The sequence below is a fragment of the Punctularia strigosozonata genome (assembly GCF_000264995.1).
Source record: "Punctularia strigosozonata HHB-11173 SS5 unplaced genomic scaffold PUNSTscaffold_16, whole genome shotgun sequence".
In the NCBI taxonomy this organism is placed as follows: Eukaryota; Fungi; Basidiomycota; class Agaricomycetes; order Corticiales; family Punctulariaceae; genus Punctularia; species Punctularia strigosozonata.
The window spans coordinates 232998-259743 of NW_006767448.1; the positions used below are offsets into that span (position 1 = coordinate 232998).

The 26746-nt window shown below is 57.0% G+C and overlaps 10 protein-coding genes across 10 annotated transcripts; 7 read left to right on the plus strand and 3 right to left on the minus strand.

Moving 5' to 3' along the window:
* Positions 1 to 28: 28 nt before the first annotated feature.
* On the minus strand, positions 29 to 1819 carry PUNSTDRAFT_116317 (VHS-domain-containing protein; the record flags this gene model as incomplete). The annotated part of the gene is made up of 4 exons (XM_007387983.1): positions 29 to 702; positions 777 to 861; positions 923 to 1604; positions 1662 to 1819. The coding sequence occupies 4 exons, from the start codon at positions 1817 to 1819 to the stop codon at positions 29 to 31; spliced, it is 1599 nt and encodes a 532-aa protein (XP_007388045.1).
* Positions 1820 to 6586: 4767 nt separating this feature from the next.
* On the plus strand, positions 6587 to 6979 carry PUNSTDRAFT_76009 (uncharacterized protein; the record flags this gene model as incomplete). Its single annotated transcript, XM_007387984.1, has 2 exons — positions 6587 to 6787; positions 6845 to 6979. The coding sequence occupies 2 exons, from the start codon at positions 6587 to 6589 to the stop codon at positions 6977 to 6979; spliced, it is 336 nt and encodes a 111-aa protein (XP_007388046.1).
* Positions 6980 to 7617: 638 nt separating this feature from the next.
* PUNSTDRAFT_55381 (uncharacterized protein) lies at positions 7618 to 8597 on the plus strand. The gene is made up of 3 exons (XM_007387985.1): positions 7618 to 7678; positions 7741 to 8123; positions 8177 to 8597. Exons 1-3 carry the CDS (start codon positions 7650 to 7652, stop codon positions 8353 to 8355), a joined length of 591 nt encoding a protein of 196 aa, XP_007388047.1. The 5' UTR covers positions 7618 to 7649; the 3' UTR covers positions 8356 to 8597.
* Positions 8598 to 8990: 393 nt separating this feature from the next.
* PUNSTDRAFT_76064 (CyP450 monooxygenase) lies at positions 8991 to 11262 on the minus strand (the record flags this gene model as incomplete). The annotated part of the gene is made up of 13 exons (XM_007387986.1): positions 8991 to 9078; positions 9134 to 9279; positions 9326 to 9452; positions 9506 to 9587; positions 9643 to 9723; positions 9780 to 9930; positions 10031 to 10132; positions 10193 to 10308; positions 10371 to 10423; positions 10476 to 10571; positions 10621 to 10809; positions 10881 to 11013; positions 11064 to 11262. 13 exons carry the CDS (start codon positions 11260 to 11262, stop codon positions 8991 to 8993), a joined length of 1563 nt encoding a protein of 520 aa, XP_007388048.1.
* An 830-nt stretch (positions 11263 to 12092) lies between these two features.
* PUNSTDRAFT_55382 (DUF221-domain-containing protein) lies at positions 12093 to 16123 on the minus strand. Its single transcript, XM_007387987.1, has 15 exons — positions 16002 to 16123; positions 15808 to 15939; positions 15635 to 15747; positions 15493 to 15579; positions 14669 to 15439; positions 14263 to 14605; positions 14148 to 14208; positions 13957 to 14097; positions 13869 to 13900; positions 13725 to 13814; positions 13502 to 13675; positions 13139 to 13445; positions 13012 to 13087; positions 12922 to 12962; positions 12093 to 12872 (listed from the first exon to the last, which is right to left on the minus strand). The coding sequence occupies exons 1-15, from the start codon at positions 16111 to 16113 to the stop codon at positions 12224 to 12226; spliced, it is 3129 nt and encodes a 1042-aa protein (XP_007388049.1). The 5' UTR covers positions 16114 to 16123; the 3' UTR covers positions 12093 to 12223.
* A 180-nt stretch (positions 16124 to 16303) lies between these two features.
* PUNSTDRAFT_122712 (uncharacterized protein) lies at positions 16304 to 17195 on the plus strand. The gene is made up of 3 exons (XM_007387988.1): positions 16304 to 16674; positions 16737 to 16859; positions 16921 to 17195. The coding sequence occupies exons 1-3, from the start codon at positions 16555 to 16557 to the stop codon at positions 17104 to 17106; spliced, it is 429 nt and encodes a 142-aa protein (XP_007388050.1). The 5' UTR covers positions 16304 to 16554; the 3' UTR covers positions 17107 to 17195.
* Positions 17196 to 17620: 425 nt separating this feature from the next.
* PUNSTDRAFT_128216 (uncharacterized protein) lies at positions 17621 to 18881 on the plus strand. Its single transcript, XM_007387989.1, has 5 exons — positions 17621 to 17761; positions 17834 to 17921; positions 17990 to 18107; positions 18167 to 18277; positions 18346 to 18881. The coding sequence occupies exons 1-5, from the start codon at positions 17719 to 17721 to the stop codon at positions 18541 to 18543; spliced, it is 558 nt and encodes a 185-aa protein (XP_007388051.1). The 5' UTR covers positions 17621 to 17718; the 3' UTR covers positions 18544 to 18881.
* Positions 18882 to 19364: 483 nt separating this feature from the next.
* PUNSTDRAFT_128217 (uncharacterized protein) lies at positions 19365 to 20610 on the plus strand (the record flags this gene model as incomplete). The annotated part of the gene is made up of 6 exons (XM_007387990.1): positions 19365 to 19618; positions 19675 to 19724; positions 19772 to 19815; positions 19868 to 20042; positions 20102 to 20316; positions 20412 to 20610. Exons 1-6 carry the CDS (start codon positions 19447 to 19449, stop codon positions 20608 to 20610), a joined length of 855 nt encoding a protein of 284 aa, XP_007388052.1. The 5' UTR covers positions 19365 to 19446.
* Positions 20611 to 21614: 1004 nt separating this feature from the next.
* PUNSTDRAFT_108013 (alpha/beta-hydrolase) lies at positions 21615 to 24583 on the plus strand. The gene is made up of 16 exons (XM_007387991.1): positions 21615 to 22140; positions 22200 to 22372; positions 22425 to 22489; positions 22540 to 22552; positions 22605 to 22632; positions 22684 to 22766; positions 22828 to 22893; positions 22948 to 22996; positions 23121 to 23141; positions 23200 to 23470; positions 23534 to 23639; positions 23705 to 23721; positions 23774 to 23808; positions 23861 to 24035; positions 24092 to 24167; positions 24230 to 24583. The coding sequence occupies exons 1-16, from the start codon at positions 21971 to 21973 to the stop codon at positions 24529 to 24531; spliced, it is 1650 nt and encodes a 549-aa protein (XP_007388053.1). The 5' UTR covers positions 21615 to 21970; the 3' UTR covers positions 24532 to 24583.
* A 158-nt stretch (positions 24584 to 24741) lies between these two features.
* Positions 24742 to 26393, plus strand: PUNSTDRAFT_146326 (aldehyde reductase II). Its single transcript, XM_007387992.1, has 7 exons — positions 24742 to 25195; positions 25254 to 25269; positions 25334 to 25529; positions 25585 to 25713; positions 25768 to 26049; positions 26128 to 26187; positions 26242 to 26393. Exons 1-7 carry the CDS (start codon positions 24952 to 24954, stop codon positions 26377 to 26379), a joined length of 1065 nt encoding a protein of 354 aa, XP_007388054.1. The 5' UTR covers positions 24742 to 24951; the 3' UTR covers positions 26380 to 26393.
* Positions 26394 to 26746: the final 353 nt, after the last annotated feature.

Genomic DNA, 26746 nt, shown 5'->3' on the forward strand with positions numbered 1-26746 from the left:
TACGCCATATCCCTACTGTGGCCCCTTGTTAAAATAACCCTGCAAGATCTGCGAACGGATCTTTCCCTGTTTGATTCTGGTTTTGACTTGCATGAGGTGCCTGCGTCTGAGGCTGCTGCGGTTGAGGCTGGATCGCAGATTGCGGCCTCGAACCCCCGTTCGCGCTGCCGGCCAGTCCGCCACCCATTCCCGGGCCCATCCTAAATTGACCAGGAGAAACGCCCCAAGGTGGTGGTTGCTGCTGCGGTTGAGGGGTGCCCGGGAGGTTGATCGCGCCGAGGGGCGTGCCGGGGGTGGAGCCGACAGGAGGGGGCGAGTTCATTTGTGCGAGCAGCGGTGAAGGCGAACTGTACGTGGGAGCGTTGGCTCCGGATCCGATGGCACTTAGGTTACTGAAGGCACCCATGGCGTGGACGGGTTGAGCGTACGTGGGGGGAGGGCTTTGACCGAGACTGATACCACCTCCGGGGCCGGTGCCGCCGCCGAAGAGGTCGGCGAGCTCCGCGACGCCTCCTGAACCTGACCCTGATTGGTTGGCGGAGGATGATGGAGCAGAATCGTCAAAGTCGATGAGGTTGTTGGAGGCGGCGGAGGAGAGCTCGGAGGGGATGGGGTTTGCGGCGAAGGCCAGATCACCGCGTTTGTAAGCGTCGTAGCGGGCAAGGACAGTGTTGATCTGGTCATTGATCTGAAGGAAGGTGTCTAGAGGAGATACAAGGGGGGTGAGTCTGGGAAAAGGAGACAGGGAGGGGGGGTGGGGGGGGGTGGATGCGTACCGAGGGATTCGGGGTCGTGCGTTTCGGCATTTGATATCCACTGCTGGATTTTGGGGCGAGCGTTGGAAAGGATTGAGGCGACTTGCTGTACGACGGTCCCGTACTTGGTTAAGATCCGAATTTGGGATTATACAAGGGGAACTCACGTCGTACGCGTCCCCAGGGGCAAAGCGCTCGCCGCGCTCAGTATCGACATTATCGAGCAATTCACCGAGGAGAACGACCTTCGACTCGAGCTTGTTCAGCTCCGTAAGCGCTTGAGCGCGGTAATCGGGCTTTTTGTCCGGCTCGGCGCCGGCAAGGGACTTCATAAGCTCCTGCGCGGCAGCGAGGTCGCGTGGTGTGCCTCGTCGGATGAGCTCTTGAAGCTTGGCCTGCTGTGCCTCGCGGTCTTCCTCCTCGAGCTCTGCGGCGGACTTGAGCTCCTCGCCGACGACTGCCGCGGCCGAAACGGGGTTCGGGATGAGGCCGAGCTCGTGCCGCCGCGAAGCGGGCAGATCGCGGAAGCGGTAGCCCTTGAAGCTGAGCAGGCGGTGCATGTCGCGGATGTTGCCCAGGTCTTGTTTCCAGCGCGAGGTCTTGCAGATCGTCTCGGCCCACTCGTGGATGAGGGCGAGAATGGCGTCCATGACGGGGCCGGGGAACGGCGGCGGGCGCTCGGGAAAGCGCCGGACGAGTTCGTTGAGGAATTCTTTGGTGGCGATCTGGAGGTGGAAGGGGTAGCCGCATGCATGGGTGAGGGTGGCGAGGAGGGAGAGAGCGAGCGAGCCGACATGCGGGTTGCGGTGGTTGGCGAGGCGGGCGAGGAGGAGGGCAGCTTCGCGGGGACTGAGCATAGACATTGTAAGTTTTGGAGGATTACGCAGGCAGTGTATAGTCACGTACGTGTTAGCTTTCTTCTGGTTGATGTACTCGGCGACCTCGAGCTGCTTGGCGGGGTCAGGCCGGAACTGCGACGGATCGCAGGCGGCGGTGATGAGGCTCTCGAGTTGCGACGTGTTCATCCACGAAGGGCCTGAGCCAAAACCATTTGCGCTGAACATGTTGCGCGAACAAACACAGAGTCCAACGTCGAAGTAAAGCGTAGGTGTTGAGTAGAGAAACAAGCGCGCTAGGAGCCCAACAAGACACGTAGATATATGCCAATCCGCAGTCAACCAGAGTATTCGGACCAGATGTCGGGCGCAGTCACAGAGATCGATATGAATAACGTCGACCGACTATCAAGAGGAACTGTTCGCCGTCGTCGACATCGAGCGCGGCGGCGATGATGGCGGTGGATGCACAGGTCAGGCAGTCACAGCCGATCAAGTGGAAATACAAGAACTTCAATAATCGTCCACACCTCCCTTCTCCTTGCCTCCCGCTACGACTACGGTCTCTTCGATGGCCTCAGGAGGTTCATCGGGCCCTCCAAGGCATCCCAGTCACTATGCGATTGACATTGACGGCGACAATAACCCGTTTGGCGACGCCCACGCCTCCAATAAGCGTTCCTATCGCGAATACGACGGCGACTCTGAGCATGGTCGCCTCCTTGACGTCGCCGACCCCCTAGCTCACGGAGAATCATCCGGCTCGTCGAGCAGCAGCGGAGGCGGGAATGAGCGCAACAAGCGCCCGCGCAGCGAGCGGGGCGAGCACGACGATGCCGTCGACATCGACGCACCGGGCCCGTCCTCGTCGTCCTCGGGTGCGCTCACCCTCACTCGACCCTCAAGCGCGAACGCACCACCCGACGAGCTCGAAACTCTGACTTATCCCGATACGCCGCAAGCCGCAAACCTGCCGTCGCCCCTTGCGCCGGTGCTCCCGCCTCACTCGCCGCGCTTCATGCCGTTCACGATGCGTCCGCCAACGCCCGACATGGCGCTCCTCGCTCGCGCGCGGCTCGATGACTCTCATCCGCCTCCCTTTGAGGCTTTGGTGGACAACAGAGAGGAGGAAAGGAACAGGCCGCTCCCCGAGCCGCTGCGTCGCTCGATGGAGCGCATGGCCGCATTCGATAGCGAGCTCGCCGCACTCCGACGCTCGCCTGCCACCTCAACACACTCAAGCACGCACAACGCGCACGTACATCGATCAGCGGCCCCCACGCCCCCGCCGACGTTGCCCCCGCTCGCGTTCGAAGATGTGTCAGCGCCAGTTGGGCCGTCATCGCCCGACTCCACGTTCGGTGCCGCTCCCAGCCCCAGTAATCTCACTTCGTGGAACGCCTCTGCCTCCTCCTCTGCCGCAGGCTCTTCCGCCAGACATGCGTCAAGGACTGGTGTCGCGGGCGCCGCAGACGCTCGGGCGGTGGACGCTCGCAGGCGCGAGATGGAACTGAGATTTGCCAACGAGTTACCAAGTGCGTTTCCTATCAACTCATCTCCGCTTCTTGATCGCGGGATCACCGTGTGCGATCCATTGTGCCGTTCCGCACCTTATACCTACTATCGTTACTGACATATAACAATCGCCCTGCCAGGCGCTAACCGCGTACAAATGCAGATCCGCGAGGATCGCGACCGCGAGCTGCGCAACTTTCTGGAGGGCCTGCGTACGTCACATACCTCCCGAGCACATTCGCACTCGCTGACATCGTACCCTCGGTCGCAGCATCATCTCCAGCCCCACGCCCGCCCAGTGCACACTTGCACGTACGTATACCCGCTCCTCAAGCCTCGTCTTCTTCTTCGACGCTCGCGAACGCACTCGGGACCGCACCCTCCGCGCCAGTCGCCACCGACGGCCGTTCTGGTACTCCGTCTGTGCCGCCGTCAATACCTGCGCCCACCTCGACGTCGACGTCTGCAGCACGCCCCGCCTCGTCGCCTGTGACAAGCACCTCGCCTTATGTCGACCGCGTCCGCGCCGCACGTGAACGTATCGCAAGCGCATTAGCGCTTCTCCGTCGACCGCCCTCGCCGCCTGCGCCTGGAGATTACGTCGGCGGCCAGGCAGGCACCGACCGTCAGAGAGACTCGGATCGACGGGCCCAGTTGTGGAGGTCGGGGCAAGAGTTCATGAGCCACGTTGATCGCGAGGTCGCTGCGGTGACTGCCGCCGCTGGAGGCGGACAGCGCCAGGATCGTGATAGGGAGCAGGCGAGGTACAGAGAGCAAGACCGGAATCTGGAGATTCTTGGTAATCGGATCATGGAGGCACTTGCGCAAGTGCGGCGGTCAGTGCTTTCCAGTCTCCTCTCTCTCATCCACGCACGTTACCATATCTGACTTCATCGATGTTCGTATGTTTTAACAGACACCGCCCGGACCCCGCTCCTACGCCCCGCGTTGAGCGCGTGATTGGCGACTTCGAGCGCACGCTCAACCGGCTGGGCGGCGAGATCGAACGGCTGAACCGTGAACTCAACGCCCCTACCCCACGCGAGGTGGCATTGGATCCGTGGGACGAGTTAATCCGCGACCTGGAGCTCGATGTGGAGCACGATGACGATCGGGCGACGAGGGAGCGCGAGCGCGAGGATCGGGATAGGCGCGTGGTCGAAGGCGTTGGCCCGGGTGCGACGGGCGGCGGCTGGTCCAGAAGATATATGGAAAGGCTGCAGAACGACCCGCGGCTTGAAGCTTGTGCGTTCTCTCTCTCGCCTCCGGATTTTTGTGAATCTAATGTTTCTTTCGCGTGTAGTCCGTGCCCAGTCGCCCGCCGCACCGACCACACGTGATGCAGGCGCCGGCGCCGGCGCCTTGAGTTCTTCTCGGACGGGCCTCGACAGGACCGAGGATCTCGGTCTGCGCATGTACCAACAGCGCGTGCCCGCGGCCGCCCCGCCTCCGCCCCGCTTCCTCGTGCCGTCATCGGACTCAAGCAACGCTGACACCGCTCGCACCTCGCCAGTGCAGCCGTTTGTACGCGAGCCTAGCCCCCACATGCACCTTTACCGCCATCCGCGATCGCAGGGTCGATCCATGCCTCGTCCGACGGGGCACTCGCTGATGAGCGAGAATGCGACCGAGATGAGGCGCCGCGCCGCGAGGCAGCATATTATCGGGCGCGAGCGGGAGGAGGCCGAGCGAGAACGGATGGAGCGCGAACGCGAGCGCGAGCGGGACGAGGCGGTGCTGATGGACGTCGATGTGGACTCCAATGCCGATGTTGACACGAACCGGGAATGGGAGTCGGTCGCGGACCGTAGGATGGATCGGACCGTGCCGCGCGTGCTTGGGCTCCTCGTCCGCCCTCGTCCTGCCCCTGATCGTCCGGATCGGCAGACCCTGCGCGAGCGGCTGGTGCTTCCGCACCTGAACGCAAATTCGGAGGGCACCTCCTCCGCAGCGAACTTCATGCACTCTGCTCGCGGTTGGCCGCCTAGCCGCGCCGAGGGTTCGCAAGCGACGTCTGCGCCCACGCAGGATGCACCCGCTGGCAATAGCCGCGCGCAAGGCGTGGCGAGGATGCCGGCCTCCTCGAGCGAGGCCGCCGCGTTGTTCGCATCCTCGTCCGCCACGTCGTCACCGGCGCCCCCGCCTTACACTGCTCGTCTCTCGCAGACGGGCGGCTCAACCTCGAACGACGCGCCGACGCTCCCGTCTCTCGCGGATACGCTCACCGGTGACGGTGCCGGAATGTTCGGCGACGGACTGTGGCCGGACAACTGGATGTCTGAAGACGCGCGTCTACGGTCGCGCGCGGACCTCCGCGACTCGTTAGAGCCCTTCTCGACGTTGTTCCCGTCACCTTCACCGTCGCCTCCGCCTACACGTGCGCCACTCCCACCTCAGCCGGCGAGCCATACCTCGGGTGACCGTGTAGCAGCCACGCCCGAGGTGCCCAGGCCGCAGGTATCGCACACACGCGCAAATATCAATCCAGAAGCGTATCATGATGGACCGTTCCGGATGACGCTTGGACACCTGCTCGAGCTGGATCGGGGAGTGGAGAGGAGGAACCAGGCGGACGTGGAGCGGGCGCTGAGCGTGCGAGGGGAAGGAGTTTCGATGCAGGGCAGGGGCCCGTCGCCGCTCATCGAAGTCACCGCAAGCGGCGCGGACAGAAACGCGGGCCGGTAAGTGAAGGCGTTGCTCAATGGATCATGATTGTTCATCCTTTATTCTCCAGCGCGCCCAGTACTGATGCATCGTCTATGACTTCCCGTGTACACGAGCATCGTCGACGCGCTGTTCCGCTGGCCAGCGTCGACAGTCGCCCCTTGGCACGGGCTGATTCTGGACGTGACCGTGGCCAACTGCATGACATGCTCAGTCGGTCGACGCGGATGGACGGATCGCGGCTCCCCAACGAGATCGATATCACCACGACGGGGAACGCCGTGGACTTTGCGCACGCCATGGACGTGCTCCGGACAGACGGGCTGACCACCGAGCGCGAGCAGCAGCTCATGCAGCAGTTCCAGCGCACGCGCGAACGTCAGGAGCGCGCGCGGCAGATCATGCGCTGGGGCGATTTCGACGGCAGCAACGCCCCGTTTGGGCACCGCTCGACCACCGTCAATACCCGCCGGAACCGCGAGCAGCTGACGATAAACACCAACGCCGGGTCAGATGCGGAGCGCGCGCGCGAGCCCCGGACGATCGGGGCGATGCTGCGCGGGCTGTCGTCGCCTACGCGCGCGTTGGCGGGACGGGATGAGGATCGTGCCCGCGCAGCAGCGACGGATCTGGCGGCGATGAGGGCTGAGCGGCAGGAGCGTCTTCGGGCGACGAGGCAGCGACTCGCGCAGCACCAGCACCAGCAGTTCTTGCAGGACATGGCGCCGACGAACATGGGGTGGCCCCCGCCACGCCGCCGCGGCGGTCGCTTTGGCGAGATGATGGTATGTGGATTGTCACCGTGCTGTGAAATCGATGAAGGCTGACTCGCTTTTGCGCGGTCAGGGCGACCATGAGCATCAGTTCCATGGCTTTATGACGCTCGCGGCGGCAATGCAGGAGCGTGCGCCGCCTAGAGGCGTGCCTGACCAGACGATTGCTTCTCTGCCTACTGCTACGTTCCAAGAGTGGGCTACGCCGGACAGCGACCAGATGTGCCCGATCTGTTTCGAAGATGTACGTCGCTCGTTTCCGTTGGATCGCTGCCATTTTACTCATTTACGGCATACGCAGTACAATGCTCCAGACCCCGTCCTGAAGCTGCCGGACTGTAACCACTGGATCCACAAGCCGTGCTTGGAGGTGAGCCTCTTCATCGCGAAGCTGCCAGCGAGAACAGATCTCACACACATTTGTAGAAATGGCTGAAGACGGCGAATACGTGCCCGATCTGTCGCAAGCGCGTAACGTCGCGTCGGCCAGAGGGAATTGCAACGGGGCCGAGTCGCGGACGACGAGGCGATGACTCTGACCGAGATGGTGGTGGCGGGCCTCCACCCCCGCCCCCACCTGCGAACGATGAAGATATTGTGATGCATTTCGTACCCGGGCTGTGGAGGGATTAAGTTGCTGATGCGGAGTGGAATCCTCGATCTAAGCCGATAGAATCTTGTGTTTGGTCAGCGTATTTATTCCGATCCAGCTGTATTGTAGTATGTGTAAATATTGGATTGCCCTGCTCGGTGCCCAAGGCATGCAAGTGTCTTGGCCCGGAAATAACGAACGATAATCGGCTGACGGCGACGACTGCCCATGCTCTCTCAGACCGGGGCGCACAGCCCTGGCGGGCTAGCCAGGACCTACGCCGTTCGCCGTCTATCGACAACTTGCATCCGTGCGGCCCCTTTATGGCGTTGGTATAAAAGGCGGCTTGTCGTTCGTATTGAACATCACCAACCACAACAACATACTCAGTTCGATGAAGACGACCTTTACGACCTTTACCTTACTACCAACGATAACGCTTTGGGCTGCGACAGCTCTAGCTCACGACACACGATATGCTTCTTGGAGCGAGGCCGTTGACGCCGTGCGGACCATGCCGCAGGAATGGACAAATGTCACTAGGTGCGTTCACCCTGCCGCCCCCTTTTGTCATGGTGTACCTGACGCACTCCTCGTCTCAACAGTCGTGTAACCAGAAGCACCGATTGGACGTTTGACATCGGATGTACCGGTGCAGGCGCCATTCAGTCTCCAGAATACACCGACATCTACGACGCCGTTCAGAAGTGGTTCTCCGGCTCGAACACCGGGCAGTTCTGCACCAACGGCGAGGAGTACAACGTGCTTTGTAACTCCGCCGACGCCGTTTCGCAGACCGGCTGTGCCTACGTCGGCCAGTACGATGTCTGGAACGACGGCATCATGGACTGCTATGCTTACGCGCTCCTCGAGAAGGCCGTGATCAAGACCTGCGCGGATAGCGGGTACGGCGATTGTGGCTGTGGTGTTTACTACGACTATGGGAGCGGCAAGTGTCTCGTAGCGACATACACCTACCATACCGGAGGTACGTTGTCATTGATGCTCACGAGGAGTTACCATTGACGTGGTTCTGCATAGGACCGGCTGTTTACAATTCGGACTACAGTGGCCCAGCTGAAGAGATCCCGGTGACGATGGACGTCATCCATCGCCGCGACTCAACGGGACCGAGCTATACAGACATTGCTGTCTGTGGGCACAACGGTAACGACGACGTGTCGCAGTGGTGCGAGGGTTCGACCACGCACGTCTGCTAGTGGCGTGCAACCGTACAGGGTTTTAGGTGACGACCTTTCATATTGAACAACCACGTAGTCATGGACACCATGGACTTGCAAGCAGTTTGGGACTTTAGCGACTTGTAACATCAAAGGAATGAGTTATCTTAGTACAACCTGTAACATCACCAGAATGAGTTACCTTAAACGCTATATAGTACTTATATCGTAGTTGTCCAACAGTTTCAGTATCCCTAATAACATGGATGCGATTGTGCCAGGCGAGAAACGCTCTTGTCCAACTCGTCGCCAATTACCAGTCGCACGGTCCGTCATCAAACTGTCGCCGCAGAACATGCGGAGTCCACCGCGAAGAAGCAACCTATTGCCAACCGTGTGGTGTAGTGCCCACAAATAAGTTCACCCTGACTAGGCTCGAGAGTGGATTCGCTCCCTTTTCCCGAGTCACCCCGCCGATTCGGAGACATAGTACATTCCGTTCCTGAAACTCCACAACATCAATGCATATTTTTACATGGGATTTTATTACGCCTTTTCTAAGTACCCCACAACGAAAGGGTGAAGAATCCTCCCAACATTGATCATCTAGCTCAATTTGTGATGAATGCTGCTACCTTGAAGGACCGAGAGATGCTGACGGCTAATACGGCCAGTTAATCCGTATCGTTGATCCCTTCCCGGATGAGCTTTTTCGCGCTCTCTGAGCGCGGTACCACATCACACTCGAATGGTTCCGGATATCTGTGCACGCGTGTCAATGTTTCGTTTGCTGGCGCGATAGGTATGCTACGCTTACGAGATTACACCGGTTGTCATACTTGCTTTCAGCTTCTTCGGGTGACCTGCCTCGTCGACTGGAGCTTTGATATCAAACACAGCCAATACAGTCGCCACTGTAATGAATAGCGCCTGTCCGCTGAACCACCGTCCTGGGCAGATCCTCTGCGCTGACATGAGCGGTATCCAAAGAATAAACCTTGTCACGTACTCGACCGAAGCCAAAGGCGGCGACGTTGGGGTCCTGAATCGTGGGGTCCAGTTTCCCATCCTTCAGAAAGCGCTCCGGTTTGAATTCGTGAGGTTCTGGATACACTTCCGGATCGTGGAGGATGGCCCTGACGAAACATCAGAATAATCTGTCGCATGCCATGCACATCCTGTCATGTACCATGCATTCCCGAAGAACATGGTGCCTTTGGGCAAGAAATACCCCTCGTATACGTCGTCCGCGATGGAGCTATGAACAGCGGCTATGATGACTATCAACGCGGCGGTTCATCCAGAAGACCGAATGGTAGTTCGTACCGAGCGGGCTTGGTGTTTGCCAACGCATGACTTCCTTGCATATCGCGGTGATGTATGGAAGACGCTCTTGATCATTAAATGCTAGAGTGATGCTTGTCCAAGCGGTTTTTATGAGGAGGATGAACTGATAAACCTACCAGGAAGCCTCTGCCCATCAAGCACACTGTCAAGTTCCTTCCACGCGATGCGGACTATTTCTGGATGCATGGCCATTGCCAGGAAGAATGTGCTCAATGCAGAGACGGTCTTGTGGAAACATGAGCTCGATTGCGATTCTATCATGCAGCACTCACAGTGTCTGCTCCTCCTGTTTCCGGTCGAGGCGATTCAGCCCTACGCTTCGTTCTGAAGACTTGATCATCTTACCCGAATATGCTGCTGCCAAAACATTCTTGATTGTGGTCTCTTGCGTCTGGATATCTACCTCCGGCTGGTCCGCAACTTTGTCCAATAACGACAGAGCAACACAAGGCCTCGAGCTTCCATTTCTCTGTATACGCACAAGAATGACGAGCGTTTTCGAGAGGAAGAAGAGGTATGATATACGCACTGTTGCTTCTTTGACGTGTTGAAATGGCCAGTTGACGAATTCATCGACGACCTTCTTCCACGCGGCCGCCTGGCGCTTGAAATGTGCCCCAGGGAACCACGAAGGCACATATTTTACTAGAAAGATGATTATGAGAAATACCCATACGCGGACCATTGACTTCGAAGAAGATATGCACGCCATGGGAAGGTATTGACCAGGTAAGCTGTTGGTTGAGCACTTTCGTTGAATCTTCGAGGCCCACAATCAGATGGAGCTTCGAAGAGCTGATGTAGAAACCCACGCCTCGAATGCTACCTCAGCCTTCCGGATGTACTTGTCATCACGCTCAGTAACTTGAATGCCATAGAGAGCATCCATTATAGTGACACCAAGCATCCTGTGAGGATAGTTAATTGGGCTATCATGTGCGATCAATGTTCACGTACAGCCTGCAGTGTCCTTGCCACTGATCAGGATGCTCGAGTAGGTGATTTGCTAGCGCACGCGCATGTTGTAGCTGTTTAGGGCGATATTGCGCCACTTGGTTGACATTCATAAACTGATGGAAGAGCCTTCGTTCCGTCCTCCAGCGGGTGCCATACTTCTGAAATCCAAATTGGAAGTCCCATCCTGACCTACGATGCACCGTGCCAGTTAAATTGGTGATTCTCAAACCTTTGACATAGATGATCATGATATCACATACAGGTCGTTGAGCATCGGGACTTCGGGTCGGTCGGAATAGTTGGAAGATCGTCTTTCCAGAAGGTCCATAGTGGCTTTGAGCGATCCAAGGATGACATATCGTTTTCCGAACGCCTCGAAGGAGAGAATATCGCCTGCGCGTAAACGATAAGTGATGCTCTTAGCTTATCGACGAAGATCTCACCGTATATATCGCTCCATGATTTGTAGGTTAGCCACGGGCGTTCTGTGGGTATCTGAAACGCATGACGAATCCAGGGAATGCTGGCCGAAGGACTGGGTGGTAAAGGCAAACCAGAATACTTCGAAGAGTGACGGCGATGTACCAACAAGGAGGCAGTTACGATAGCCAACAAAACCGCGAATAGTGTGACGAGTTCCATCGCAACCCGGTGGACGCAATGTTTTCGTCTCCGTGGTCGAAACTGTTCCTGGTTCGGTATATAAGAAAAACACGAAGATGAGCTGACCAGAAGGGAGCTCGAAAGAATCCCGCCCTGCGCTCTGGGCAGCAGCTATCCGCAGTTCAAATAGCCTCCAGTCCCACCGGCTTTCTTGTTCAACGCCCGCGGATCGCACAAGACGGCTTTCTCTGCTTTGTGGAGTGTATGATAAGTACACGCTACCCGGGAGTGAATGTGATCACATTGTGTGCAACCACAGCAGTCACATTCCGTTAGAGGGAGTCGATATTGCATTCCTAGGAAGCTAGGTAATGAGTGTGAGCCTCAGTGAGATGGAAATGGAGGGTGCGAGCCATACGTCGCGTCCCATCCTTTCCGCCAGACGCCACCTTCCGCTAAGAGAATCTAACGAGTGTGTCGCGAGTTCTTCGGTGAAGGCACCAGAAATGTTGGCTTCAGTCTTCTCCACGCGTGCATGTGCGTCTTGCGGTTATCTCAATTCAGTTTCGCTAAAAACGAGCAACTGCAGCCTTGGCGAGAGAACATCTCAGATGCAAGGTTTGAGATACATCGCGAAATAGCACACCGTATGCCCTTCCCGCTAAGTCCTATCAGTCCAGACACAGCACGTGAGCTGCATGCCTGGGACCTGCTGCTGAGAGAGTTAATGTGTAACCTTATTGGAGGCATAAACAAGGGCCAAAGAATGCCCCTAATGGGCGTCATGGGGTCACCAACACCTGTCGAATCTCAGGACCGCATGTCCCGCGGTGAACGTTCAGTGCGGGTTCAGCTTGGAAGTTCGTGGAATGCAGGCAGAGAAGTTCATCATTCGGATATTGTTGACAACCTGGGTGAGTGGATATAGAAAGAGCCTAGCATATATTCCAGAGAAGCCAACGATTAATGCATCGTACTATAGTTATCGTCGTCGTTATCGTCAAGCGAACGTCCCGGGCATTGTCTGTGTTCTTCTCCTCTCCGGGTGGTGATAATAGGTGCCGTACCGTTTCGACGGCGAGCGAGGGAGGAGTGTCTGCGTTTCGGTCGCCGGGAACTGAACGTCATTCGCCTGGCTCGGCTCCCGCGACCCCGACGTTGACGCATGCCCCGGGCTTGGGAGGTCGTCGTCGCTGTCGCTGCTCTCGTCCTGATCTAACCATTCCCCTTCAGGCAGCATGATCACGCCGCTGGCGTCGTCGAAGCTTAGCCGGTGGTGGAGCGGGTTCGGCATGGTCGAAGACCGCCTCAAATGCGATTCGGCGCCATCTTCGCCCCATGGATTCGCGAGCGTGTCCTCCGCGCCGTCGGCTGGAGCGGCCGATGTGGACGCCGCACCCTCCGCGGGTGCGGAGTCCACCCTGGTGAGCAGTGCGCGGCTGGCTGTGCGGCTAGCGCGTCTGCTGGCTCTACGGAGCGTGCTCGGTCGACGGCGTAACGTGAGCACGACGGCGTCGTCCGCCGCCTTTCCGATCTTGTTGGTGCGGGGTCTGTCGCCGTTGACTAGGGTCTGGCCCTTCTTCAAGGGAAGCCACGGCTGGGGAAGGACGCCGTTCAGTGCTGGATGTCCATAGCGGCGCTTTCCGGTACTGCAGGTATCCTTAGTCGGATTCATTGGTGAGGAGGATAGGCGCTTACTTTAGGACACCAGGATACCAGTTCGCCATGGGAGGTTGCGACTAAGCTACTGTCAGAACTGCCAAGATGGTTGTCGACAGAGCAACGCACATAGTCAGTCCTATCATCCTCTGGAGCGACGTAAAGCGTCTCGTCATGCTGGGCATATCGTCTACGATGTAGGTTGCTGCAATCCTATTGTCAGATGGCAAGAAAGCTGGATACCATTGATGCCAACCTCTGTGACCAAGTCACTGGGTGCCCCGCCTTCAACCTCAACACCTCTGCGCTATCCTCACCCCTCTGCACCTCGTTCACCGAGCTCAAGCTGACGTACTTGCTCAGAGGCTCGAATTCCTTGCTGATATACCACGACCAGACCACCGTGCCACCCAGGAGAGGGAGGAGCAGGGATGATATGATCCACGCTTTGCGGAGGGTGAAGATCCCGGTCATGAATACGAGGAACATGACAACGCCCCAGATCAGGCGGACGAAGGTGATCGGCCAGGCCTGGCCCTGGGATTCGTACGGTTTGTAGAACACTGAGGGAGCAAAAGGGGTCAGTACGGATCATGGGGCCCAGCACGGTCGCGCGTACCGAAAAGGAGTTTGTACTTGTACACCACATATGCAACACCGAAGTAGAGGGCCCCGAAGAAAAGAATGAGAGGTTGTATAACACTGTAGAGGAGGGTGATGATGAAGATGAGCATGGCCTGCGGGTATACGACCCCGTAGTTGATCATCGGCGGAGCGTTAAGCTCGGCGAAATCTGAGGACGTTGGTTAGACAGGTTACCGATGATGTAGACAACCACGCACCTCGCGGAGTCCTCGTGAACAGGGCACGTCGCACCACGTACGGGATAGCCACGCCTAGATTGAGAAGTTGGAGGGGCATGAGGCCCATGCCTAAAAGCGGGGGACATGAGAGAGGTTTCGAGGACAGGTTGATGCGCAGCATACCTTGAAGGATGACGTAGGAAAGGAAGAAGTGTCTATAAAAGGTTTTAGTCAGAAAACATCCCTCATCCTGGGAGACGGCAGAGGTCACCTTGCGCGACCCTTTGACAGGTCCTGCGCGAGCTTCTCCGGAATCCTTGCAGGCGAATTGGCCAGCTCTCGAACGAGCTGCCAGTACGTGCTCGCGAGGAGGAATATAAAGACCACGGTCGTGAGGAGGAACAGGAAGTACCTGGTGGCCAAAGTCACCAACGTGTTCATGACGAGTAGAGACACACGTACTTCTTCATGAGCGAATATTCAACCCAACTGCGCGCTCGGAAGCCTTGCATGTAGGTCAAAGCTAGAAGGAGAATCAGCGCGAGTCCGAGCGATCCAAAAGGCAATCGCCTCTCACCTTCCAGCAGGAACGGCAGCAACGCGTTCAGGCTGACCATCGCCACCGACGGTAACGAGTTCTGCACGACCGCGCGGATGTTGTCGTTCCTCTCGATCAGCCGCGCTAGCCACGGCATCACCTTCTGAATCTCCTTGTAGCTGAGCAAGGTCGAGAGCGCGGTGATGGGGAAGATCCAGGTGAAGAGGAGGAGGCCCATGCCGGCGACAACGACCCAATCGCGGAGGTTGATCGTCGACTGCGGGAGGGACATCGAGGACCAGACGATGTCCCGCGGCTCCGGCGCAAGGTGCGTCTTGCACTGGAACGGCGTAGACGCGGTCGCGGTCTGAACTGCGATTTGCTGAAATAGGCATGGTGTCAATAAGAATGACAGCGAGCAGGGCGTCAAGATTCGTTTTCTTACAGCGCTGGACATCTTCTCGAACGTGACGAACGCCGTCTGGGTCGCCTTGAACTTGCCCGTCCGGCGTTTCTTCCGCACGGCCTCGTCCGCTTCCTTGAACTTCGTCTCCAGGTACTCCAGCGCGTCCACCTTCGGGCCGAACCAGCCGACCCTGATCGTCGGCCGCGGCCGGTGCGGCACGACGACGCGCCCGCGCTGGGCCTCCGCGTCCGCCACGCCGTCGGCGACGTCCACGAGCGGCGGCGCGACGCTCTCCGCGGGGTCGTAGCTCTCGACCGTGCTCGGGTTGCCGACGTAGTCGACCCAGGCCTTCTCGAGCTTGAGCAGCGCCCGCGTGCGCGCGTCGATCAGCCGCTTGAGGCTGCCGACCTCGCGGCAGACGGACACGCTCTCGACGGCGAGGTCCATGCCCTCGAAGTACTCGGCGAGCGCGCGCTCGCCGCGGAGGTGTGCCGGGAGCTGGGTGATCATCACCGTCCGGGCGGGGATGGAGTGCACGAGCTCGAGCGAGAAGAGCTGCCGGGCGCGGATGAAGCGCTTGTAGTTCTTGTAGATGAAGTAGAGGGAGAGGAGGGTGAAGAGGTAGGTAAAGAGGAGGTGCACGGAGAGGTAGGAGTTGGCGTCGGAGATGAGGTCGAGCCAGTCCCGGCCGGGTTGGGTGCCGTTCGTTGGCGCGGCAGAGATGAAGGGGAAGCGCACGGAGGATATGTTCGGTCCGGGGCCAATGGGCCAGTCGTCGTCGGCATCATCGCCGCCGTTACTGATGTTACTCTGGAAACGCGGTGAATAACATGTTCAAGTGGGGAGCAAGGGTATATGCGTACCTTCAGGTTGATGGGCATAAGAATGGCGGCAGCAAACAGCGAGCAGAGCGAGAAGAGGTAGAACGACATCTTGTAGAAGTTCAGCAGCTACAGTGCCATGGTCAGCATCTTGAATATGGAACAGAGTAGCCTGGCAACGTACGACTGCCGCATCCAGCCCCACGATCTGAAGCACAGTGAACTCGGACGTGCGTATAGTCGGCAATATCCAGCCAAAAAACCCCTGTTGCGCATGCGACTCGTGGGGTGAAAATCCTGTGGACGACGCTTTGACATCAAACCATGGTCGCGCCGCTCTATGCGTGTATTGCGCACCTTTCAGCTTGGTACGCGGCGCGAACAGCAACGGCCATCGCGTCCTCGCGTACGAGAATATCAAGAACGACGTAATTCCGATGGAAGACGCGAGCACCATCTGCGTCTGAAACCATGGTCCTTCGAACGTATCTAAACTCGCGAAGCATCAGGGACCTTGGGTTGCCCTTTGATCATGCATGAAGTGCGCATACGCGTGGGAGGCGAGCCAGGAGGCGCTCCTCCTGGTTCATCTTGTCCTGGGTCGTCGGGGCCGTCAGGGTCGTCAAGAAGAAACCGAAAGAAAAGCTTGAGGATGGGGTCCATGCCTCAGACGTCGCCGGAGACCAAGCTTGCGAGCAGCTCTCGGTTGCCGCGAGATATGCCGCATCACGTGCATGAAGCACAGAATGGCTGTGTCAGGCGCCTTTTCGGACGATTAGGTTAAGCGCCGAAAATGAACGCTCGCGTCATACTTATCCGACGACGACTTGCAACCGACGATGTGTTGTGCAACGTACGAAAGTGACTCTCTCCTGATATTGCTCTGTGTTTCCCGGACAGGACTAACACGTCGATAAGAATAAACCTCCTTCCATGGGCGATGACATCACCACAAGATCCTCCGTTCCCACTGGGGAGTAACGCGTCATAACTGATGGCGCAGTCCTCAGCGCACATATAACGGAGTAAAAACAGCCTATTCTTACATCGTTAGTTCCACCTCGTGAACCATATACTCTTCTCTTTTTTGCGATCACCAAGATAATGCCGACGCCAACCACTCAAACCCAGGACGCGCCCCCGACCGCGCCCGGCGGTGAGCCGTACCCCGAGCAGAAGCACGCGGGCGCTGTCGGTTATGGACCGGAATACCACAAGGGAGCAGTGAGTCGCCGTGGACTTTTCGCGCTGTTTTACTTTGCACGCTGACGACATTCGTTTTCAAGACCTTTGGGGACAAGATGGAAGGTATGAAGGAAGAGCTGAAGGGCAAGGTGACGAAGAACCCCGATCGTGCCCAACATGGACGCGAAATGCGTACTGGCGTATTGAAGGAGAAGCACGAGGAGGTACGCCGTTCGCTCATGACTCTCATACCCAGGGCGTGAATCTGATTCGGCTTTGATGCAGGATGATGTGGACCCCTTCGCATCTGCGCAGGACCAGCAGCAGCCGAGCACACCGGCCTCTGGTGCTGGCGGCGATTCCGAGCATCAGAGAGCAGCAGCGGTCGCGCCGGAGGACACCGCGAAGGGACAGAAGCAGGCTGCTGGCGAGCGGGTGCAGGACCAACGAGTGATCGACGAAGCGTCCTGATTATGACAGGAGCACGCTTTAATCCAATACATCGGCATGCACACCTATGTTACTTGAACACTGCCAATAATATGTATCAATGAACCTCAACGTCAGACATATCCATCCCAAATGAACGCTCTCTGTGCCTCGAACATAAGTATAACTTACTGAGCTATGTTCACCTCTTGACGCCCATCGCACTGACAAGAAGTTATCGCTCCAGCGATATCTCATTAGAGGAGGCCAGAATTGACTGAGCAGCTGCAGTCAAGAATTTTCCGCGTATATGTCGACTATCCAACGGATCCGGAGCAACAACTCGAGACGGCTGGTGGAGGTTAAGTTCAACATACGAGTAAGCGCCGAAGCGGCCCTGTTGAATGTTCGTCAAGGCGACGCGCCGGCGCCGCACCGGCATCCGTTTATGGCAAGAAAAGACGCCGAGCCCATCCGCTTCGGTCGTTCGGATCTCTTGGCGGTGTTGATTCGCCTAAATTCTGCTTCACTGCACGCCCCGTCCTCCCTCCCTCCACCGCCCTCGTCGTCGCCGTCGACAACAGTCTCTCGCCCCGCGAACATCACACTCTTTAGACCGTCCTTTCGTTCGAGCTGCCCCGTTTTGAATTCGTCATGTTCGCTAAGACTGTTCTCGCTCTGCTCGCCATCGCTGCCCGTGAGTCCGGTCGCTGATGGGGCCTGGGACGCGTCACTGACGCTGTCAATTTTTTTTGTTGTTCGTCGTCAGCGGCGCTCGCGGCGACGTGCTCGCGCAGCTACACCGTCCAGGAGGGTGATATCTGTGACAGCATCTCCGCTGCCCAGAACGTATCAACGTGCGTTCATTTGATCATCTTGCAGTTATGTCAGGGTATAATGCTGACGTCCATTCTGCTATCTTTAGTTACCAGCTCGCTGTCGCCAACTCCAACATCGACCCGGCATGCTCAAATTTGCTGCCCGGCGAGACCCTCTGCCTCGGTAACGAAGGCGAGGACTGCTCGACCACCTACGTCGTCAAGGTACGTTGACTACAGAACCAACTATCGAACTCGAGAGCTCTAATACCTCACCAACCCAGGCGGATGACACTTGCGACACCATCGGCGGCGTCGCCGGCGTCAACTCGACCATGCTGACCCTCAACAACCCTCAGATCAACCAGGACTGCACCAACCTCTACATAGGCGAGGTAAGCTCAAGCCGTATCGCTCGGGAATAAACCATCCACAGTTCTCATTTCTTTTCGCTATCGCCAAGGTTCTCTGCGTGGCCAACGCCGTCCAGGTCCCCGCCGCGCCGTCCACGCCGGTCCTGACCTCTATCCCTGCGACGGCGACGCCCGTCCTATCCACCGTCGCGGCCTCCACGTCCGTCGCCGTCACCACCACCGCCTCCGCCGCCGAAGCATCCGAGACGGACGACGACGAAGACCTCCCGTGGTGCGACGAGCTCTAATGACCTCGTCCACCCCATCCAGTACCGTTTCCAAGAGGGGTTTTGGGCCGTCGGAGCGATCCCTACGTCGCATATAGTCCCCCTAGGCTGGTGTCTTCGACGGATTGAGCTGGTCTTACACCCTCCCCCTTTCTTCCTTTTCCCTCCTAGTATCCAGGACCTCCCGCTCGCTCTCCCAACTCGTCCGCCAATCTGCATGTATATGTTGGAGCACGCTCTCGTTTGATACCCCACGCATATACCTACCTACCTTCCGTCATATCTCTTGCTCGTGATATGTGGTATAGCAGCAGCCTATAACACTAATCGTTCATAACCTGAAATGGAAACAATGTGGCCCTCTACTTGTCACGCTCCGGATCCGATCTCTGAGCACTGTGTCCCCGGCGTCGGCTGCGCTGTGCAGCGCTCCGTACTCCACGTGCGCGCAAAGCGCAACGCACTCTTACGTTCACTCTCTTCTCTGGATTCCGTAGCGTGCCGTGCCATACGAGCCCATGGACATATGTTTGAACATGAGGTGCTCGAACTTGGACGACAATGCAGCTTGATGGTTCATTTATGTACCGACAAGCTACCGACGGCGCACTTACCCCTCGTACCACGCCCGCGAAAACAGCCCGTCCTGATGCGAACGAACGGTCACGCAGGTCCATCCACTTATCCCGAGGAATGCCCGACCGCTCTCTTCCGCATATCATACCCTCTGCGAACTGGTCTTCATGGATTAACTTCGTGATCATTCGGATCGCTCCTGATGACAAGAAGCTGCAGAAACGCAATACACCGACCTTCTCGGCGCATCGTGCCATCGTTCATGCATTCAGCGACTCGAGGTCTTATATACTCCACGAAGCGGCTTGAACGATATCAGCCCTTTGTACGTCGAAACGGTTTCTGGAGATGGTCGCACGCTACTGTTTCGCCCTCGCCCTCAGTACCGCACTGCTAGCTCATGTGGCATCGGCACAAAAGTGTCCCCTGATCTGGGACGGTCGCGTTACGCTGAGGACTACGCCAGCCGACTTTGACAAGAATTCCAGCATTTATGATCACCAGTATGTGCATGGGGAAAGTGAGTCGCGTTAGCTATCATTTCCTGCTAAGAGCCAAACGCATCTGGTCCCGTAGATCAGACGTGGGCCGAAATTATCAAGTTCCCCGTCGTCGAGCCGTCATTGGCAAGTGACGTCGTCACTCGCCTCCAAGCCCGACTAACGACTAACAGTTTGACGTACCGAAACTCTCTAAGCCGGTCGAGGTCACCCTCAGGTGAACTGCGTACTATACATATCACAGCATATTCTGCTTACCGTGATATCAGCGATGCCTCGATATTCTTATCTGGACCAGGCGGTCTTCAGACCGGTTTCCGCCGTTCGGAACTGATCCCCGCAACGAATAACGGAACGGACCCCTCCGTCATCGGTACAACCACCTTTCACTGGTCGATCCGCAACGACCCCGCTCGTCCTCTCAACTACTCGCACGAGTATCATGTAAGTCGTCTTCATCTTCGAACTCACCCACCTACATTTTAACATCGACGTTCAAATAGCCCGCCTGGCACGAGACGAACTCGTACGACACTGAACAGTTCACCTTCGAGACCGGCCAGCCGTTTAACCAGTCGTTCGACCCCTCCGTGCACAACCCGCGCACCCTCCGCCTGGCTGGAAACCGCGAAGTCAGCCCGGAGAACATGCTCTTCCAGACGCCGTTCACCGAAAACGTCTGGCACAACTGGGCCGTCACGCTCGGCTGGGACTCCAAGTGAGAGTGCAGTACGCTCACACTACCCCGGATCACGACCCACTCACGCTCGCCCCGCGTCTACTACAGCCTCATCACGGTCTATTATTCGCAAGGACTCGAACCCCTGAAAAAGGTCGCGGGCCCGGCGGCGGACAGTTCCACGTTGGCGTGTTCAAGCAGCCGACGGGTCCCCTAGGCATCAATGTGCTCTACGAGGGATATCAGGAGTCGCACATCAACGAGGGTTTGATACACGGCGGAGTCTTTATCGAAGACAGCTCCAAGGGCTGCGTAACCACGTCTCTGCTGTGAAGAGGTTTCACCTTCACGAGCATTTGCAATGTGTAAGGGACCCGAGCCAGGCCTGAGGTGCCGAAAAGCAACAGATGGAAACTGTTATATATGTTATCGCAGGGACACCAATACAAGGAAGAAGTCAGTTCGGCGATGTATCATTCAGGCAAGGCCATGGTTGATCAAATACTTAGTATCTTGATAGCGCAGCACAGATGAGAACGGACCAGCAGTACTGGCCACTGGGCATCTCGTCGACTCGGAAATGTGGAGTCGCAGTGGCCATGTACTATTCCAGGTCCCACGTCGCGTCCACAGACATCTAGCCTCCAAGGCTGCGTACTAACGAGAGGCTAGGAAGCTCGCCTTGGTCTGCAGACCGTGAGGCAGCCCGTGGTTGCCTTGTCGCCTGACAACTGATGACATCGGACAGAGGAGCAATGATCACGATTAGCGTAACGGATTCCACTGTAGAACAGCGCTGCTCGCCGCAAGGGATACTTGCGGCCGTCTGTCTGACAACTACAGTGGATAGAATTTCATGAGGTCGTGGCCCCGAGTGATCAGCCAGTCGAGTGGTCAGACTTCGCAGAGAAATCCAATACCCACACCGCCTCTCAGAGTTGTTTCTGTCAAAGGCCTGCATAAATGCGAGGCTCGGAAATTCGGGAGCGCGTTCGGATCGACAGTGTCTGGTTGCCAACGGGTAGTTTCGAGTTCTCCTTGGGTTTTCCAGAAGGTCCGGTGTAATGTGTGTTTCGAAACAGCCCAAATCGTCACTAGATGAGGGGAAATATCCTTGCAAAGGTGTCACGAATATACTGGCGCTCTGAGCAACTCAACGAGATGGAAAACCCTCAAGCTCCGGAACACGACACCTCGCGTGCTGTTCATTCGGCAATAGCCCGGGCCGGTAGCCAACGAGGTTTGGGCTCTGGTCCTTCGAGCCCACTCCACGTTCCTGAGACTCCATATACCTCCTCTGCTCAAATCGATGATAGGTACTGCGGGCGCGTAACCTTTTTGCTTGATGTTGCTCCCACGTCGCTCCATCCTCTTACTGCGGCTGCCGGCATCGTCGTGGGCCGACGACCGTCAATGGTGCTCTTCGCATCCGGAAAGGTCATCTGACAAGGGTCTATGAACGTTCTCGTTCTCTTTTTGGCACAGGCAAGGGATGATTGCAGCCTCATCTTCGAGCTCCGAACGTTCTGACTGAGGGGCGTCTCTGCGAATGCAAAGTTGACGTCGCAGATCACACGCTATTCTTGCCAACCTGACGTGTATCCCCGCTCAGCAGCTCCGTGTGCTATAATGAGATCCTGCATAAGTATGCGGGGTCTACCTGTTCGCCTCGCAGGTGCACGCATCAGGCGACATGACCGGTCTCGTTTTTGCGGTGTTGGCCTTGCTGGCTTCCGCCGTCTCGCTAGCTAGTCCGACTGTCCGTTCGACTGCGCCGACCGTCGTTCTTGACAGGGGCACATTTGTGGGAGTGGATACAGGGTTGAATTTTCAGTTTCTAGGCATTCCATTTGCGCAGTCTGTGTACGTGGCATGTTCGTGTCGTCAAGATCAGTACGAAACTGATTCATCTGCGAACGTAGAGCTGGAACCGCTCGACTTCGTCTACCTAAACCCAACCTGCCCTATACCGGCATTCACAATGCTACAACATTTGGCCCAGGATGCCTGCAACAAGCATCTACGACACCTGTTCCGCCGGGTCTGTTACCCAGTTCTATCTCGAATGCCAGCGCGCCACCGACGAGTGAGGATTGTACGTCGATAGGCTCTCGTGATTCGTGCTCTTGACGAAAACCTTTGATCAGGCCTTACCATCAATGTTGTGACGCCTGCTTCATTCACACCCAAATCAAGGTTTCCAGTCGCGGTGGTACGTGGTCGCGAAATCCCTCGGTAAAATATGTCTCATTGTGCCTCCAGTGGATTTATGGAGGTAGGCTTCACTTGCTCTGTGACGTCTTCTCTATCCATATGAACGACCCAAGGCGGATTCGAGACGGGAATGACCTCGAGGTGAGCGTCATCTTAACTGTGATGATCGTTCCATTTACCGAGTTGCTCGAGCTTCGACGGAGGAGTCATAGTCAACCGTTCGATTGCGCTATCCGAACCCGTGGTATATGTCAGCATGAACTACCGCCTTAGTGGTGAGTCATGTTATTATGCGCTGACGCTGGCAATGCACTCTCCGACCGTGCTTGTACATAGGATTCGGCTTCCTTGCTAGTCAAGAGGTGAAAGACGCTGGATTAGGGAATCTTGGACTTCAAGATCGTCAGTACATTTCCGTTTCCTCACACTCGCTTGCCAACCAACTTGAGAAAACAGAACGTGAGGCGCTACGCTGGGTGCAGAAGTACATCACTGCTTTCGGTATGCCGTTACACACTGCCTTATTCGTTTCTCATACCTGCCATCGGCTTTCTGTAGGAGGGTAAGCATTAACGGTGCTGCGCACCTCATGTTCGCAGGAAATGGAACTTAAGGCTTCTTCATACCAGTGATCCCACGAAAGTGACGATGTGAGTACCCTACGTATCGTCTCCGCGTGGCAGCTCGACATCCGGTATCTGTTCGTAGATGGGGAGAGTCCGCCGGTGCTATCTCCGTGGGCTTACAGCTGGTGACGAACGGCGGCAAGACCGAAGGCCTATTCCGCGGCGGTTTCATGGAGTCGGGCTCTCCTACTCCGGGGACGGACATCACCATGGGGCAAACGGTCTATAACCAGATCGTGGCCGAAACGGGCTGCTCCGGTTCCCCGGATACATTGGAGTGCTTGAGGATTGTTCCCGTCGACACGTTGTTGGCCGCTATCAATGCCACCCCGGATATACTCAATCCCAACCAGGTTCGTAACGCCTGGCGACGGGTTTGTTGATGCAAGAGTGATGATGCTGACGGGCGAATGCAGGGGCTGAACATAACCTGGGAACCGCGTGTCGATGGCGTATTTTTACCTGAATCGGGACAGAATCTGGTTGCTAAAGGTATCATCGCTGATATACCCATCGTGAACGGTGAGAGCCTATTTTTCCCATTTCCCTTCGATCATCGAGCTCAGACATAGCTTGTTTCGTTCTAGGTGACTGCGATGACGAGGTGAATAGTACTCCAAAGGGACGCTCACACGCGGTTTGACTGTTCGATTTAGGGGACTATCTTCAGTGTCACACTCGCGAACATTACGTGAGTCACGTCTTATCGTCTTCAAGAGACACATGCTCAACAGAAGATTAAGAACCGATGAGCAAGTGTCCGACTTCATCTCGAGAAATTTCTTCCCCGGCGCGTCATCGAGTCAAATGGCGAATCTTCTGGCTCTGTACCCTCAAGACCCCGCCGCTGGTTCGCCATTTGACACCGGCGAACAAAACGCGCTTACCCCTCAATACAAGCGCCTGGCCGCGTTACAGGTCAGCCTCGAAAAGGTTCAATCAAACGACTGTAGAGCTGAGCCCATGAATCACAGGGTGACATCATCTTCCAATCCCCGCGTCGATTCCTCTTCGAACAACGTGCGACGAAACAGCCCATATTCTCCTTTCGTCAGTACCGCCGTGACCAAGTCGCGCATCCTTACTGACGATGGGTGGGTGATGCCATGCAGTGAGCAAGCGCGGAAAGTCGACGCCGTTCGTCGGGGCCTTCCACTCCAGCGACCTGCAGAACATCTATGGGGGCGGTGAGCTGACCGACTACCTCGTTCACTTCGTGAACCACCTCGACCCGAACGGGCCCCTTGTCACCGGCGAGACCTTTGCGTGGCCACGCTACGAGCCATCTCACCCGCAGATGCTTACGCTGCTGGATGCGCCGCTTCCCGCTCTGGAGTTAACCACGGACACGTTCAGGTTGGATGCGATCAGCTTCGTAAGGAACCTTACCTTCCAGTCGGATGGGATCCTTTAGAGCTTGTACTATGTCCTGTCCTAGGGGCACTTCACAATGATATCATAACGCCAGAAATGCTATTGCTCGAACAAAGGTCTGGGGCTCAGGCAACGAAAATGTATCCTTTCCTGACCCTAACCCCATCGCACTACGTACGACCCACTCATTCCTCCGATTTCGTGCTTACTGGCCGCCGAACGTTACCCACTTGCTCCCTTCACTTATTTGCTGGACTGTTAGATATAAGGTCCCCACATCGGAGCTCATATGGGGCCCTATGCCTATAGTCAGTTACCAACTACGGATCATGTCAAGATGGCACCCACCATCCACCGGGAATCCCGACGTAAAAGTCCATGACCCGCGAGCAATGTTTGAATACGCACACGGAGAAGAAATCGCGCTCCTGCTACCCATCGATATCGACTCTGATAACGCATGGCATCGTTCGCGTCCGACTCTCTCATCCTCGTCACCGGAGCCAACGGCCACGTCGCCCAGCACGTCGTAGATCAGGCTCTTCATCACCCTGCCCGACCGCGCGTCCGCGCGACCGTTCGCTCGGCTGCCTCCGTCGATGCGCTCAAGTCGTATTGGGCGGAATACGTGGACGAGGGTCGGCTGGAGGTCGTCCGCGTCCCCGATATCACAGCGAACGGTGCATTCGACGATGCAGTCAAAGGTGCGCTATCGCAATCATCTCATGCAAACCGGAGCTCGACCTGATGCGATACATAAAGGCGTAACACATATCGCGTAGGCTCTTTCTTTCACCTGTTGTCGACGAATGCGTCTCACGACAACTCGTGCCGAATCGCAGACACATTGCGTCACCCATCATTGTCAACCCGAAGGACGTCGAGAACGATCTGCTGAAACCTGCCATCCGTGGTACTACGGGAATACTGAGGTCCGCAAAGGCCTCCGGCACGGTGAAAGCCGTGGTGATCACGTCCTCCTTTGGATCTGCGGCCGACATCAGCAAGGGATTACGACCCGGATACATCTATACCGCGGTGAGAGCGCATAGCTCTCGTAGCTCGCGTGCAGATATGCTGAACGTCCGTCAAGGACGACTGGAACCCTCTCACCTACGAGCAACCGGCGGACCCTAACCTGGATTACAGCGCGTTTCCGGAGATTTACCGTCCGTACGTCACGTACACGGCCTCCAAGGTGGCTGCAGAACGTGCTGCTTGGGTACGTCACCTTCGTACGGTCGAATGGCGATCGCCAACTGACAGGCTGTTGCAGGCGTATCACAAATCGGAAGGGGAGCCGTTCCGTCTGTCCGTCATGCTGCCTGTGTACGTCTCGGGGCTACACGTCCTACCGCTGACGAAGGGAGCGGAAAGCTTGAGCTTCAGCAACCTCCTCATATGGCGCTGCGCGACCGACGCGGAGCTCGTCCCGTTCGACTTTCCGGGATGGGTGGACGTGCGGGACGTCGCCAAAGCGCACCTTGCCGCGCTCGAGAGACCGGAGACGTCGGGGAAGCGATACCTCCTCGTCGCCGCGTCGACCAATTACGCACAGGTGCGCGATAGGGTTCTCTCGCTTTGCCGCCGGTTCGGGCTCTGAGAACGGCTCTTGCCTTGTTTTGTTCCGTAACAGATTGCGGACATTATACGGGCAGCGTTCCCGCAGCTGAACCCGCCGAAGCGGAAGCAGGACGTACGTCCACGTCCGTTGTGGTTCCGTTTTGGGTTGCTGACGTGTCGCATCTAGTTCGACGTTTATGGGTACGACGGGTCTCCGGCTCTGCTAGAGCTGGGTCTCGGAAAGTACATCGGGTTGGAAAAGATGGTGACAGATGTGGTCGCCCAAACGCTAGAAGCTCAAGAGAGCAAGAAAACCTCCGTGTAATATATCTGATTTCCCCCCGTCTCGGCGCTCTGACTCCGTCGACGAGGCCACAAGCTCATGCCGAACACGCTGAAGCGGACATGCATTCTGATGTATCTGACATTCGTGAGGTTCGATCGCTCGCCTCGAATGATCCCTTTCCACGCGCCCTTTGACGGCGGAGGATCATACCGAACGGGTCTGCGTGCCTGATACGAGTGTATGACTGTTCAACGTAGCGAGGATCTCCCGCCGCAGCGTCGAGCCCGCGTGCGTACTTGACATCGTTCGCGGAGACCGTAACATACTTCCACCAATGAGGAACCTCAAGAAATTCGGATGGAAGGTAGTAGTAGGCTGACATAACGCCGTCCACCTTGAATGGCTT